General features: G+C 34.5%; 1 protein-coding gene across 1 annotated transcript in view; it reads right to left on the bottom strand.

Annotated features, from left to right (window-relative positions):
- The window catches only part of ITSN1 (intersectin 1), a 289,966-nt gene that overhangs the window by 96,537 nt on the left and 178,908 nt on the right, over positions 1 to 14,521 (bottom strand). Inside the window, exons 23-24 of the mRNA XM_044670233.1 lie at positions 12,451 to 12,656; positions 10,942 to 11,024 (exon numbers count right to left, since the gene is read on the bottom strand). Of these exons, the coding sequence (XP_044526168.1) occupies positions 10,942 to 11,024; positions 12,451 to 12,656 (289 nt within the window). The remainder of the gene's footprint in view (positions 1 to 10,941; positions 11,025 to 12,450; positions 12,657 to 14,521) is intronic.

Genomic DNA, 14,521 nt, shown 5'->3' with positions numbered 1-14,521 from the left:
TATTCTTCTGAGCCTTCTAATTCTGACCTTTCATTTCATTATAATTCATTCTTTTAAAAAAATGTGCATGCTACCTAGTAATTACCCATTACAATAAGCCATGTTAAAAAAAAAGGGGGTGGGGGGCTCACTGGCAGTCATACTTCTTTAAGGAAGGAGAATTGAAAATTTTGAAACTACCTTCAAAAATGGTTGAGAAACTGCAGAAACTTGAACTTTGATTGAACTTAAACCATGCTACATGAGAAACAAAGGAGAGTAGAAATATGTTAAGGCCTTGCTTCATCTGAAATATTCCAGGCATGTGTATACCCACACTCAGCATTAAAAAAAAAGCGTATTACAAATTTTAAGGGGTTATCCTAATTATAGACCTATCATGAAAAATTTTGTAAAAAAATTTTTGGAAAAAAACAAAATAAAGCAAAAATAATATTTTGAGAGATAATAAAACAAAAAGCCTATTCAATCATATAAATATATATAAGCATATATATATAAAAAAATATATATATATATTTTAAAAAACCTTATCTTCTGTATTGGTTCTAAGGCAGAAGAGTGGTAAAGGTTAGGTAATGGGGGCTGAGTGACTTGTCCAGGGTCACACAGCTAGGAAGTATCTGAAGCCAGATTTAAACCTAGGACTCTCTGGGTCTGGCTCTCAATCCACTAAGCCACCTAGCTGCTCCCCCATTTATATTTTTAGTACTTAAAATTATAAAATTTCAAAGTGGCCTTATCAGTATATTGTAAACAAATATATTTCTCATGTCTAAACTCGTCTCTACCTCTTTCTCATCCCAAAATTCTATCTTCCAACAACTGCATTATTTGAGATTCTTGAGAATCATAGAAGTCTTAATCAGAACATAAGCATGGTAAATTCCTAGTTATTCTATATTATTATGGACTTATGCATTGTAAGTGAAGAGCTCTGGAAACCAATAAAGTTATATGTAACTTTAATGTAGGTAAATTAGCTCATTTGTTAACTGTAAGACGTACCATGCAAATATAGACTTCAAGTCACATTTTTTTAAACTGATGCTGACACAAGGACCACAGAGAAAAAAACCTACATTAAGATATACTCATTGGTACATGTGTAGAGAATAAGAGTTTTTGTAGCATATTTACTCATTGTTGGATAAGACATTATGTGTACATTTTGCACTGAAACTTAAACAGTAGTTATAACTTTGTTATACCATAGAGAATTGGCCAGTAAGTAATTATTAATATAGACAATCAATTGATATCAACAATCTAAGCCCAGCAATGGATTCTTTAGACCTACATTACCTAGCTTGGGTTACAATATTAAAGAATATCAAACCTGGAAGTGAGGCTGGGGGCCATCTAGTCTACTCTATACCTGGCCAAGAATATCCTCTACATCAATGATGCTAACAAATGGTCATGCAGCAATGGCTTGAAATCTGCAGTGAAGGGTTTTCACATTACTTTTAGACAGCTCTCATTATCCAGAATTTTTGTCTGTATCAGGTTGAAACAATCCTTTCTGTAGCTTCCATCCCATTGCTCTTGTTTTCCTTAGTTCTGCTTTCTGTGGCAAAGACCCACAAGTCTAATTCTCTTCCACAGATTCCTCAAATACTTGAAGAGAGCAAGCACATTCTATCTATCTTTTCTCTTCTCTAGGCTAAATATCCTCAGTTCCTTTTATGTCATGATCCCTGGTCCTCCCACCATTGTTTGCTTTCCTGTGAATAAACTTCATTTGCTTTCTATGCCTTCATCTAAGTCAATGGATGACTCATGGATCTAATATAAACTTCTCTGTTTGGCAATTAAACCCTCTTCTCACATTCCAAAGTCCAGCTATTCTGGCTTCCTTGCCCTTCTGTATCCATGACATTCCATCTCTGGATCTTTGCACTGACTGTCTTCCAGGCAGAAATGTACTCATTCTCCTCTTCTGCCTCTTGAAATCCTTAATTTTTTCCAATACTCAGCACTTCAAAACTTTAAAAATCATTTCCTATATGTATCCTTTCCTATTGTATCCAGCTGTAAGCACGCTCCCTCCCAAATCTACAGTATATTAATTTTATATATATTTTGTTTATACTCATAGGTATACACACTGTCTCCTCCATTAGAATATAAGCTCTTTGAGAACAAGGACAAATTTTTGTCTTTGCATCCCCAATGTTTAGCATAGTGCCTGGCACACAGTAACATGACAAAATGCCTGTCAATGGATTGATCAATAAAACTGTTAAGTAAAACAGAACCATGGGCAAATGCACAGGATACCCCATTAGCGACCTCCCATCAAGATGACAGATAAATTAATGGCTATCAGAAGACTAATCATTCAACCAATTTTGAATCCAATGAAACTATACTTTGATCTAACCTGTATCTCTCTCTTATCTACAAGGACTGCATAAAAGGCTGTGCTGAAATCTAGATTCAGCAAATCTTTAACTTTTTAAAGATCTTGAAACTTTAACAGTCTTAGAGCTCTATTTAAAAAGGAATTGAGGTTAGTCAATCAGTCCCTGTTTGTGAGGAAGCCATATTGGTTATATTAAAACATCAATTATTTTCCCAAATATTCAGAAACCATCCTTTTAATATGTTCTAGGGTTTTGAAAGCAAATTCCATCATCTAATCGTTAGTGAAGGCTGGGATATGTATTCTCTGGGCCTGGGACAATTATCCCATTTTTATGATATTTTAAGAGTCCTATAGTGGCTAATGTATCACATTTGTCAGGTCTTTTGCACCCTCACACTCCCAGAGGTAGTTTGTATAGTACTGGTGCCTTGAACTCAATGAGAAAGGTTTTCTTATTATCTACTTTTCTCTTTTTTCCCATTTAAAAAAATAATTGTACTCAAAGATATTTCATTTTCCCAAGTACATGTAATTTCAATGTATGTTTCCCAAATTATCTCCCTCCCTTTCTTCCCTCCCCCTTCTCGGAGATGGTAAGTAATTTAATATTATCATGCAAAGCATACTTCCATCTTGGTCTCTATTGTAAGAGAATACTCATATAAAACCCAAACCCCAAAATAACTGTAAATAAATTAATAGGAAGGATAGTAGGCTTTGATCTACATTTGACTCCAACAGTCCTTTCTCTGGAAGTGGATAGCATTCAGTCATAAGTCCTTCAAAATTGTCCCAGATCTTTGTATTACTGAGAGTAGATAAGTCTCACAATTGATCATCATATAATATTAGTGTTTCTGTGTACAACGTTCTCTTGGTTCTGCTTTATTTCATTCTGCATCAGTTCATGTAGATGTTCCCAGCTCATCATTTCTTATAGAATAATATTCCATCAAGATGTCAAACTAGCTGCCTCCAAAATTCTAGCTTTTAGTTTTCCTAACATTCTTCTTATAATGCTAATTTACTCTGAAAAGTTGTTGTCAAGTTACCTACCCTTACTCAGAACTTCTGTATTTTAAATTGAAATATAAGTTGACAATGGATAGCCACAGAAGGTTTTTTGCTTTAAGGTTGTTTGCTTTGATCAATCATTTCTATTTGAGGTTTCAGAATTTCATTCTTTCTAGAGTTTACTGTTGCTTTTAGAATAATTTTAGATTACTAAATATTTTAGATTAATTAGAATACATGTAGATTACAGAATTTTAGACTACTTGGTCACAGAATTTCAAAAGCTGGAATGGACCTCAAGAAGCCATCTAATTCAACCCACATCTGAAAAACAATATCTTCTAGAAAATCCTCAGCACATGGTCATCCAACCATTACTTAAAGACCTTTAGTGAGAAGGAATCTTGAAGCAACCTATTCCACTTTTGAATAGTGATAAGTTATAAGTTTTTCTTTATAAGCTCAAATGTGTATCATTGAAACTTCACTGAGTTGTTTTTAGTTTTGCCTTTTGTAGACAAACAAAACAAGTATAATTCCTCCTTCCATAAGAGGTTTCTTCAAATACCTGAAGATATCTATCATGCCTCTTCCCTTTCCCTTCTACTTCCCCCAAAAGTTTTCACTTGTCCAGGCTAAACATTTCCTGATACTTCAATTAATATTCAGTATGATCTTTTTTTTTTTTCTGAGTTCAAACAGGGGTTGTTTTTTTTTTTTAGAAAATTTTTCCATAGTTACATGATTCATGTTTTTATTCTCCCCTCCACCCATCCCACCCCCGTAGCTGACACCCATTTCCACTGGTTTTTACATGTTTCATTGATCAAGACCAATTTCCATATTATTGATAACTGCACTGGGGTGGTCCTTTAGAGTCTGCATCCCAAATCATATCCACATCAACCCATGTGTTCAGGCAGTTGTTTTTCTTCTGTGTTTCTACTGCCATAGTTCTTCCTCTGAATGTGGATAGCATTCTTTTTCGTAAATCCCTCAGAATTGTCCAAGATCATTGCATTGCTGGCTAGTACAGGAGTCCATTACATTCTATTTTACCACAGTGTATCAGTCTCTGTGTACAATGTTCTCCTGGTTCTGCTCCTTTCACTCTGCATCAATTCCTGGAGGTCATTCCAGTTCACATGGAATTCCTCCAGTTCGTTATTCCTTTGAGCACAGCAATATTCCATCACCAGCATATAGCACAATTTGTTCAGCCATTCCCCAATCGAAGGGCATCCCCTCAATTTCCAGTTTTTTTGCCACCACAAAGAGCACAGCTATAAATATTTTTTAATTTATACAAGATACAAGAATATCAAGGGAAATAATGAAAAAAAAAGTGAAAGAAGGTGGCCTAGCAGTACCAGATCTTAAACTGTACTATAAAGCAGTGGTCATCAAAACAATATGGTACTGACTAAGAGACAGAAGGGAGGATCAGTGGAATAGACTTGGGGTAAGTGACATCAGCAAGACAGTCTATGATAAACCCAAAGAGCCCAGCTTTGGAGACAAAAATACACTATTTAACAAAGACTGCTGGGAAATTGGAAAACAATATGGGAGAGATTAGGTTTAGATCAACATCTCACACCCTACAAAAAGATAAATTCAGAATGGGTGAATGACTTGAATATAAAGAAGGAAACTATAAGTAAATTAGGCAAACACAGAATAATATACTCGTCAGATCTTTGGGAAAGGAAAGATTTTAAGACCAAGCCAGAGCTAGAAAAAAATTACAAAATGTAAAATAAATAATTTTGATTACATTAAATTAAAAATTTTTTGTACAAACAAAACCAATGCAACCAAAATTAGAAGGGAATCAACAAATTGGGGAAAAAACTTTATAACAAAAAGCTCTGACAAAGGTCTAATTATTCAAGTATATAAGGAGCTAAATCAATTGTACAAAAAAGCAAGCCATTCCCCAACTGATAAATGGACAGGGGACATGAATAGGCAATTTTCAGATAAAGAAATCAAAACTATTAATAAGCACATGAGAAAGTGTTCTAAATCTCTTATAATTAGAGAAATGCAAATCAAAACAACTCTGAGGTACCCACCTCACACCTAGCAAATTGGCTAACATGACAGCAAAGGAAAGTGGTGAATGTTGGAGGGGATGTGGCAAAATTGGGACATTAATGCATTGCTGGTGGAGTTTGAATTGATCCAACCATTCTGGATGGCAATTTGGAACTATGCCCTTTGATCCAACCATACCACTGCTGGGTTTATACCCCAAAGAGATCATAAGGAAAAAGACATGTACAAAAATATTTATTCAGCATGATCTTGATGACTTTCAAGATTGCTGTTTGCTTTCCTGGCACTCTGTCTAAGTTTATTAATGCCCTTCCTAAAATGCAGTCCAAAACTGAATGCGGTTCATCCAGTATTGGTTTGACAAGGACAAGACATGGGGCTAACCAAATCCCTAGTTTTAGATACTAAATAGCTTTCTTTTTTAAATTTAATTTTTCTAGTGAAAAAATATTTATTTCTACCCCTGTTACTACTCCTCCAGATAAAAATAGAAATAAAAAAGGAAAAAGAAAAGGCATAGTCAAACAAAACAAATCTTTCATTGGCCACATACAAAAAATATGTGTCTCAATTTATACCTTAAGTCCATTGTTTCTTTATTAGGAAGAGGGCAGCATGTCCATATCATGGGATCATGGTTAGTTATTGCATTAATCAGAGTTTAAAGTCTTTCATTAGTTAATTGGTGACTACTAAGTAAAGACAAAAAACTTTAGAATGTCCTTAATGTAAAAGTAGTTCTCTAGGATCTGTTCACTTCACTCTTTTAAGACTTTCTAGGCTTCTCTGAAACCATCCCTTCATAATTTCTTACAGCATAATGGTATTCTATTACACTCATATTATGTTTAGCCATTTCCCAATTGATAGGCACCCCTTTTTGCTACCACAAAAAGAACTGTCATGAATTTTTTCATAGATGTAGGTATTTTTTTTCTTTCTTTGACTTCTTCAGGAATTAGGCCTATTAGTGGTATTATTAAATGAATAAGTCACATTTGAGTAAGCAACTAGGTGACACAGTGGATAGAATACCAGGTCTGAAGTCAGGAAAACTCATCTTTCTGAGGTCAAATCTGGTCTCAGGCACTTAAAATAGCTATGTGACTGTGAGCAAGTCATTTAGCTCTGCTTCAGTTGTAAAATGAGTTGGAAAAGAAAATGGCCACTTGAGTATCTTTGTAAAGAAAAACCAAAATGCAGTCACAAAGAGTAAGACAATTGAAATTACCAAAAAAACAATATTTTTAATAACTTTTTGGTCCTAGTTGTAAATTGCTTTCCAGAATGGCTGAAAATTCCAAATGCACAGTTCTACTAATAATGCATTAGTGTACCTGTTTTACCTTAGCCCCTTTAATATTTGTCATTTTCCTTTCTTCTTAGCTAATCTTTAGCTGTGAGGAGAAACCTCAGATTTTTCTTATTTTGCATTTCTATTAAGTGACTAAGAACATTCTGAAATACAATATTGATAGCTTGTATTTCTCCCTTAGAAAACTGTCCATTCATATTCATAATTGAGAATTGCTTGGCACTTTCTCCAGTTCAGATCAAAGTGAAATTCTAATATTATCCACTCCTTCTACTCCTTTATTCTTTTTTAATAAAGTTTTATAATTTGTGTATCTAATTATGCTTTATAATTTTCATTATTCTTCTTTCACTTTTTTTCCTTAGTCTATTCCTTTCCTCCTCCCTTACCTTTATTCTTTTAAGATCATCAAAATATAACAAAACCACTCTGTCTTGCAAGATTCTCTCTATGATACATACCTAACATTCTGAGGGGACTCATATCATTGCCCTCCATGAGAATACAAGTAATTCATCCTTGTTTAGAGTTTCTTTTGACTGTTCATCCACATTGTTCTTTTTATATTTCTCTTGAATTTTGTTTTTGTATTTCAAAGTTTCTACTTAGCTCTGGTCTTTTCATCAGTAATGCTTAGAAGTCCTATATTTCATTAAAGATTTTTTTTCCCCTGTAGGATTATACTCATTTTAGCTGGGTGAGACTATTGTTGGTTGTAAACCTACATCATTTGGATTTTGGAATATTAAGTTCTCCACTCCTTTGGTATAGTGGCTGCTAAATCTTATGTGAATCTGACTGTGGTTGTTTAGTACTTGCAGGTTATTTTCCTGACTGCTTATAGTATTTTTTCTTTGACCTGAAAGATTTGGAGATTTTCCTCAGGAGATGATCTGTGAATTCAATTTTTCAATTTGCTCGCTGATTTTAAGAGGTGATTTTTATTCATGATTTCTTGAAATATGATGTCTAGACTCTTTTGGGGGGTAGAGTTCATGGCCTTAACACACAATGATTCTTAAATGATCTCGCCTTGTTCTATTTTCTACTTCTCAACATTGTTTTAATATTATTAGTTGTCTTATACTCATTCATTTATGTTTTATTCATTCTAATTTACAAGAGCCTGTGGCTTGGTTATAGTTTTGTACCTTTCCTGCTAACCTACAAATTCTCTTTAAAACTTTTCCTCAATGGTTCTCATTTCTTTTCCATTTTATCTCTCAAATTAATTTAGAAAATCAATTTAAAACTCCAGTTTCATTTCTCTCAGGAATTCTAGTTGAACTTGGGTATTAGTTCTTTGTTATTTTAAAACTTTGCTTATAAGTGGTTTGAAATAAATCTCCTGTTCTGATATGTGTGTATCTTCTGCATCCCTGTTAGCAATATATTGTTATGGTGAGATTCTTTTTAGTTCACACATTCTCTCAGCCTTATTTCCTGAATTAGGATTTTGTGTTAGGGCTAGGCTCTTCTGGAAGGAATGCCTTGACCTTTGCTTGGTCTTATTTTGAATTCTCTTAAGTCCTCATTCTCCTCTCTCCAGGTCTTGACTGCTACATTCCTCAAGACTCTCAGGAGTGCAGAACTGTAGGCTCTCCTTTTGTCTAAACTAGCTCTTCTAGCTTTTTAGCAACAAGTTTCAGACCAGGCTGGGAACTAAAACAGAGGCCTCATTCCAGGGCAGTGTCATACAGTAGTTGTCTACTACAGTCTAGTACTAGACAGTCTCAGGTCTACAACTGCTCCTTGCTCTGATCCACCACTCAATCCCTTCCTCAATCTACACTAGATCTGAGTTCTAGTTCTTAGGGTAAACCACAGAACTGTCAGTTGGCATCTATTCTTGCTCTTTTTTGCCCTGGTCCACAGCTCCAGGTCCCAGTTTAGTCCCCTTCTTAGAAAGTCTGATGTGCTGTCCTCCTCACTGAACTCTATTCACTGTAAGCAAAAACTTCTGTTTGTCTCTCTAAGTGGACCTGGACCAGAAAAATGATTCACAGAGACTTTTCCTTGGATTTCTCAATTAAGACTTAGTTTGATGCTTTTCTAGGCCTGTTGGAGTACTTGTTGGGGGATAAGGAGGGAAGTAGGCTGTACTTCTGCTTCCTTCTCCACCATCTTGGCTGGTCTGTACTATGTCACTTTTTTTAACCCTTTCCTTTTGTTTTAGAATTAATGCTAAGTATTAGTTCCAAGGCATAACAACAATAAGGGCTAGGCAATTGTAGTTAAGTGATTTGACCAGGGTCCCATAGCTAGGAAGTATCTGAAGTCCTGTATCTTCTGTCTCCAAGCCTGGCTCTCTATCTACTGAATCTTTATTATGTCATTTTCAATGAAACTTAAGATTCCATTAGCTTTTTAGTTAACATAACATAATGTTTGATTTATATTATGCCTGAAATCCACTAAATTTCCTAGATGTTTTCAATTTAAACTGCTATCATGCCATCCCTTCTACCATGTATGTATTTGGCAACTTGATATTTTAAAATTCAAATATATTTAACTTTCCCAATTACATGTAATGACAATTTTTAACATACATTTCCCAAAATTATAAGATCCAAATTGTCTCTCTCTTTCTCTTCCCTCCCCTCTCCAGGAGATGGTAAGCAGTTTGATCTTGATTACACATGTATTATCATGCAAAAAATACTTCTATATTGTTGTAAGAAAATACTCATATAAAATCAAAACTCGAAAATAAAACTGTAAATAAATTAATGTGAAAAATAGTATGCCTACATCTGCACCTGACTCCAACAGTTCTTTCTCTGGAGGTGTATACCATTCTTTGTTCTAAGTCCTTCAGGATTATTCCAGATCATTGTATTACTGACAGTAGCTAAGCTTTACACAGTTGATCATTGTGTAATTTTGTTGTTACTGTGTATAATGTTCTCCTGGTTCTGCTTATTTTAATCTGCATAAGTTAATGTACATTTTTCCAGCTTTTTCTGAAATCAATCTGCTTATCATTTCTTATAGCACAATATGAAACTGATTTTTTTTAACCCTAGTATAAGAACTTGCTGTTTATTCCTATCAAATTTACCTTGAATTAATTAATTAATTTAGCCTAATGGTCCGGGCTATCTAAATATTTTTGATTCCCAATTCTGCCATCTAATATATTAGCTATCCAGGTTCCCAACTTTGAGTCAGGTACAGAGTAGTTACTTAATAATTACTGGAAAACGGATTGATCTTCCTAGTCAATAAACAGACCATCTATGCCATTATATAATTCATTGATAAAAATGTTTAAAAATTCAGGACCAAATACGAAAGGCTGGGACTCTTCATTAAATGTTTTTTATGTTGATCTTGTTATTAATAATTACTTTTGGGCACAGACACTCAACTAGTCAATAATCAGTCTAGTTTTCTGTCTAGTCTTCATTATCTCCATCTTGTCCACAAGGAGAGATTAAAAGACTTTTTCAAATACTTTTAGGTTTCAATGATAAGAGCCAAAGAAACCTAATTTGAATTGTTAACTCTAGCCTGCAGGCTTAACTGATAGAGAGACTTGACAGCTCCTCCATTCCAGATGTCCCAGACACTTTTATGTTATGGCATAGCCAAAGTTAAGTTTCTTGGTTCCCTACCTCTCATTCCTCATTAGGCAATTCAGAAAATATAGTCAATTCACTGGCTAGACTACCCACGGCCTCACCTCATTGGTGACAGGGTTATCTCCTATTAGTAACACATCAATATTTAGTCTAGAAACTCTTATATAAGTTTGATTCCAGGGTAACTTTACGCCTCTGAGCCTCAATCAAGAGTAAGCATCCTGCTACATGTCCAAGCCACCAGCCTAATGTTTTCTGTGGCACCAGGGACTATGGAAAGCCCATATTTTTGTTGTTCCCCTTTGGCATCTATTCTCTTTCCATAAATGCCATTCCCATTTGGAAGTATCTCTTCAGGAACAGCTCCTGCCTCTTTTGCACTACAGATGGAATGTTATATTCTAGGACTATTTTCAATCTATTCACAAACTACTATGATTTTTCCAAATAGCTAAAATTCCATTTTATTATGAAAATTAAGTAATATAAACTAATTGGGCATTTAAAATCTGAAAGCTCTTATAGCATGTTTAATTGGTTCTTTTATATTATCTTACTAATATCTGAAAATAATATTTGGTTCAATTTCTTACCTTCTCCTGGTATTGAGAGTTTAGCTGCTGGTGATGCTACTCTCTTTAGAACAGCAGGACTTTCTGAAGAACCTGAATCCATGCTTAAGAAGAGAAAAATACAGAAATATATTAATTTCAACTATAGCTAAAATATGCATACAAATGAAAACCATTTAAATAATACCACTTAAAATTTGGAAAAACATAGTTTAAACTAAAAGTCAAATTTAATTACAAATAATGACTCTTAAGAGAGGTACATGATAAAACTTAACTGAATAGAGGTCCAGGAGTAAGGGAGATCTGGGTTCAAGCCCTATCTTTAATATATGACTGTAACTCTGACCAAGTCACTTAATAAGTTAATAAGTCTTAAAAAGACTTAGTAAGTCTCAAGAAACCTTAAATCTTAAGACAAGTTGCTAAGCTGCATTGGTAGAGGGAGTTTTTTAACTAGAAAGGCACTTAAATCTGATGAAACCATCCTACTGGACAACCTTCACTGTTTTCCCTCTAAGTCTCAGAGGCGCAATGATTAGTTCCCATTTTAGTTTTTAGTAATATGTTATTTTTGGATATTTGGATTTTTTAGTAGGTTTGCCACATGTATAGTTTAATCTACTTTGATATTTGAAAAAGCTAACAAAAGCCAATTTCATAAATTAAAAAACATTTTTCAATGTATTAAAATTAATATTCTATACCTATGAAACTCAATGAACACTATCATTTTCCTGACCGTGAAAACTTCATATTAATTTGAACTAACCAAAGATCTTGTTGTTATGTAAATATTCCAAGAGGAAGAAAATATTCTCTCCACTGTAATGTACCAAAGTAAAGCATAATTATCATTATCAGTGGAATTATTTTTGCATACATTTCTTTGGTATTCTACAAAGAAATGGACATCTTGCCCCCCATGTCTTGAAGTAGTCTTTCCCCACTCTAGAGGAATTAGATATTCAGAATGTTATGATGGTAGGAGGAAGCAGCTATCAAATTGAAGGAAACTTTTATTGCCCCTCGAAATGGCACAAAAGAGTACTTGGGCTATGAAAGTATTCAAATTTTTAAATGCTCTGTATTATAGTTATAATAATATCATAATAATGTAAATATGATATTTATGTTAAATTTCATGGTAAAATGAAATTTTAGAGAAAATTATAGTAGTTTATGAAGGGATTGAAAATAGTCCTAGTTGTACCATTTATCTGTACTGTGAAAGAAGCAAAAGCAGTTCCTAAAGAGACACTTGCAAATGAGAATGGCATATCATAGACTATGAAGAGGGAAGGGAACTTAATGATGACTGCATCCAACACTCTTCTTTTATAGATTCAGGAAAGGGAAGCCAAGAGAATTATTTGCTTTAGTTTAAGTCTGTAGTAAATATCAGAGGTGGGTACTTAGGGTTTGTTAAGAGTCCAACCCCAGTGATCTTCCGTCTCACCATAGTCCCTCTATTTTCAAAGTACAGTTGTTTTGTTTCTTCTGATAAAAGTAAATGAAGATCACAAATACCTTGATGATTTCCTTATGGGTCCTGAAATGAGCTTCACATAAGACTTTGGGAACCAACCCTTTTGACCTTGAACTTCTCCAAACCACCACATATCTTGCTGTTCCAGGACTGTGATGACATCATTTTTGTTGAAATTTAAATGGTTGTCCTTTTTGGCCCTCCATGGGTACAAAGCTTGTGCTTGTAGCCCCTCTACCTTTTCGCCCTTACATGGAACAATATAAAGGGGTCTTTGGTTACAAAATAGTTTGTTACAAACTCTGCCCCCCACCCCAAAAAAGACAAAGAGAGTAGTGTCTGATAAACAACTTTTCATCAGGATCATAGACATTAACACACATAAAGAGTTGGGCTGAAATGATGTTGATCAGGAACTAAGTGTAGTCTTAATTTTATTTATGTATTAGTTTTCTGTAGAATTTCGCTTCTGAGAACTTTCATTGTTCCCTTAAATGGGGATTCTTTTGTCATAAAGAAATCATGAGAAATAGTGACCAAACTCAAAGTTTTATTTCTATTCTATAGCCTACAAATATGCCCATATTGCTTCCATCTTTAAAAATAAAACTTAACTCTTCCATCACCTGTAGTGATTATCCCATCTCGTCCATTTTTCAAATTCCAAGGCTGTCAATTTTCCATCTCAATGATTCCTTCACCCCTTTGCATTCTGAATTTCAACTTAATCACTTAACTAAAAGTGTTCTCTCCAAAGTTATTGCCATCTCTTATCTGTCAAGTCCAAATATCTTTTCTCAGTCAGTTTCCTAATCTATAAAATGAGCTAGAGAAGGAATAGTAAACCACTCCAGTATCTTTACCAAGAAAATCCCAAATGGGCTCATAAAGAGTCAGACATGACTGAGTAACAGCCACTCTTCTTGATCTCTCTATAATATTTGACCCCACTGACACTATGTCTTTTTCAATACTTTCTCTTCTCTGGATTCTGATTCTTTCTTAGTTCTCCTACTAGTCTGACTACTTGTTCTTTGTCTCTTTTGTTGGCTCATTATCCATATCATGCTCCCTAGCTATAAGATTCTGTCCTGGATCCTCTTTCCTTCTTTCTTTATATTCTTTCATTTAGTGATCTCATAAGCTCCTGTGGATTTAAGTAGCATCTCTATGCATACCCATGTAACCAACCCTTGTCTCTTTTCTGAGCTTTAGTCCCACATCACCAACTACCTCTTGGACTTTTGAATTAGTAATTCATAGGCAATACAAATTCATTATGTTCAAAAGAAAACTTCCTATCTTTTCCCTTAAGCCTTTTCTTTGTGTCCCTAGACCCTTGTAGAATACCTGGCACATAGGAAATGCATAATAAATGCTTGTGGATTGAATGATGAAAGAAATAAGTGGCATTTATTATACTTACTATTGAATAAAACCCACAAAATGTTTTACTGTATCAATAAAAAATATAAGATTTCTTCAAAAAAAGGAAACAAATGATAATCTAAAATAGCAGATGATATAAAAATAATTTATATTTGACTTTGAAAAGTGTTCTTGTGCTTGTACACAAACAAGGGTGTGACAGAGTTCAAAAATTCATACCACATTAAGTAAAAATTCTGAAACTTGGTTTAACTTCAGTATCAGATGACTCACAAATTTGAGAGTGCCTGAACCTCCTCAACTTACCTTCATTGGACTTCAATCACACTGGAGGAAGCAAATCTTGTTCCTTTAGAGGTCAAATTATTTCAGCTCCAAGAGGGTGAATTATGACCCTCTCCTTTCTGATCACGACTTTCTTATCTTCCACTTTTAATCACTCTTGTTGAGTTGCCTCTCCATCTTCTTCGCAGTCTAACATTCCTCCCCCTCTCTGCACTTCAACTTCCCTTCCCTTTTGTTAAAGTTTACTAGTCTATTATACATTACCTCCTTATGGGATACAAGTTAGGTTTTTTGGCATTTCAACCATGCTGACCTTCCTGTATAGTCAACCTGGCACAGTGTGCAAAGGGGAGAAAAGGAAGGAAGGAAGGAAGGAAGGAAGGAAGGAAGGAAGGAAGGAAGGAAGGAAGGAAGGAAGGAAGGAAGGAAGGAAGGAAG

Source organism: Gracilinanus agilis, chromosome 3 (assembly GCF_016433145.1).
Source record: "Gracilinanus agilis isolate LMUSP501 chromosome 3, AgileGrace, whole genome shotgun sequence".
Taxonomy (NCBI): domain Eukaryota; kingdom Metazoa; phylum Chordata; class Mammalia; order Didelphimorphia; family Didelphidae; genus Gracilinanus; species Gracilinanus agilis.
Note: the sequence above shows the minus strand (reverse complement) of the source record. Positions and strands in the feature narration are given on the sequence as shown.